The sequence below is a fragment of the Ochlerotatus camptorhynchus genome, unplaced genomic scaffold (assembly GCF_037179485.1).
Source record: "Ochlerotatus camptorhynchus isolate MF236.1 unplaced genomic scaffold, CSIRO-AGI_Acam_v1.1 ptg000204l, whole genome shotgun sequence".
Classification (NCBI taxonomy): Eukaryota; Metazoa; Arthropoda; class Insecta; order Diptera; family Culicidae; genus Ochlerotatus; species Ochlerotatus camptorhynchus.
Genome location: NW_027040694.1, coordinates 2,284,026 through 2,285,515, shown reverse-complemented (window position 1 = coordinate 2,285,515; position 1,490 = coordinate 2,284,026). Strand labels below are relative to the sequence as shown.

The 1,490-nt window shown below is 43.6% G+C and overlaps 1 protein-coding gene across 1 annotated transcript; it reads right to left on the bottom strand.

Moving 5' to 3' along the window:
* Nucleotides 1-743: 743 nt before the first annotated feature.
* Nucleotides 744-1,148, bottom strand: LOC135703017 (histone H2A, sperm-like). Its single transcript, XM_065224107.1, has one exon. The coding sequence runs from the start codon at nt 1,146-1,148 to the stop codon at nt 744-746; it is 405 nt and encodes a 134-aa protein (XP_065080179.1).
* Between the last annotated feature and the right edge of the window lie 342 nt (nt 1,149-1,490).

The following is a 1,490-nucleotide window of genomic DNA, read 5'->3' as shown; positions in this document are numbered from 1 at the left end:
CGAGAGTTTTCAAAGGTTTATTTTTAGGCCGAAAAAAGACCACCCATGGTCCTTTCGAAAGTGGTTGGTAATACCTGGTTCGCGCAACGTAGGCTTTGGAAGATGCCATAAGTGTTGCGCAAAAGCGGTGCGCCCCCGCTTTAGAAGGAAAAAAAATAAAAACCTTCTGCAATTGATTAATTTTAATAAAAACCTTATCCAATTGATTAATTTTAATTACTAGTATTAAATTTTTTGCACGGCGTACAAGCAAATCAAAGAGAAAAAGAATCGAAAAAAAATTCTATCTAGTTGCAACAAGTTGTCTCACTATGAACCATACTCCCTTACCAGGGATAAGAGACAGAGCCATGCGCCACGAGGCAAAATTAAACTACAATAGGGGATCGTCCATTAATTATGTCACACTTTTAGTGGGAGGAGGGTTTTGGAAACCTGTGACGAGCCATACAAAAAAAATTAGGGTCCATTCAAAAAATGACAAAGGGGGAGGGGGGGGGGGGGGGAGGAGGGGTTGTAAATGGGCCAACTTTGCGTGACGCAATTAATGGACAATTCTAATACTTACAAAATGTATTGTCTAATACTTCTGCCGGTTGTGTAAACAACCTATCAGCCGGTGCAGCTAGATATTCCGTTTGCTCCTGCTACGATGCGGCTATTGACGGAGATGATGCGATGATTATGATGACGATTAGTTGACGATCGATCAATTGTATGTTGGGGCTGGTTTTTGATCAAATTTAAGCCTTCTTTTTGGTCTTTTTGGGCAACAGGACGGCCTGGAAGTTTGGCAGGACACCACCCTGAGCAATGGTCACTCCGGACAGCAGTTTGTTCAACTTCTCGTCGTTGCGAATGGCCAACTGCAGGTGACGTGGGATAATTCTGGTTTTCTTGTTGTCACGGGTGGCGTTTCCTGCCAACTCCAGAACTTCAGCGGCCAGATATTCCATCACGGCAGCCACGAACGACTGAACGTCGTCAATGAGATCATCCACCATGATGGCAATCCGTCCGCCAACATCTCCCACCACGTTGATCGGAGGCTTTTCCTTGGCTGGGTGAACTGGCACCGAGACGGCTAATACATAGGTGTAACAGTCGGAAGAAGTGTTAGTTTGTTTACTTAAATGAACCATGCCCATTTTTTTATGGCATGTTTGCTATACGAAATGCGCCTCGTGTTTATTAGCGAATTTCACATCAAAGATTGATTAATTGAGTAGGAAATCAGTTTGGCACGGCATTTGTGACCAGCATACACCTTCCGGTAGTATGAAACAGGTCAAAAACTGTTCAAATCCGCAGATAAAATTTTTGTTTTGAATTTCTGTATAGCAAAATAGTGAACTTTTCGTGAACATTAACGGCAAAGAACTCACCAACACTGGGAGACTGTGAGTTCCTGCCCACCTATTCATTTTCCATCGTGAACTGGCACTCCTCCGGATACACGATGGAAAATGAACAGGTGGGCAGGAACTCAC

Coding starts and splice junctions, on each gene's coding strand:
- LOC135703017 (XM_065224107.1), bottom strand. CDS start 1,148: ATGGGCATGGTTCATTTAAGTAAACAAACTAACACTTCTTCCGACTGT.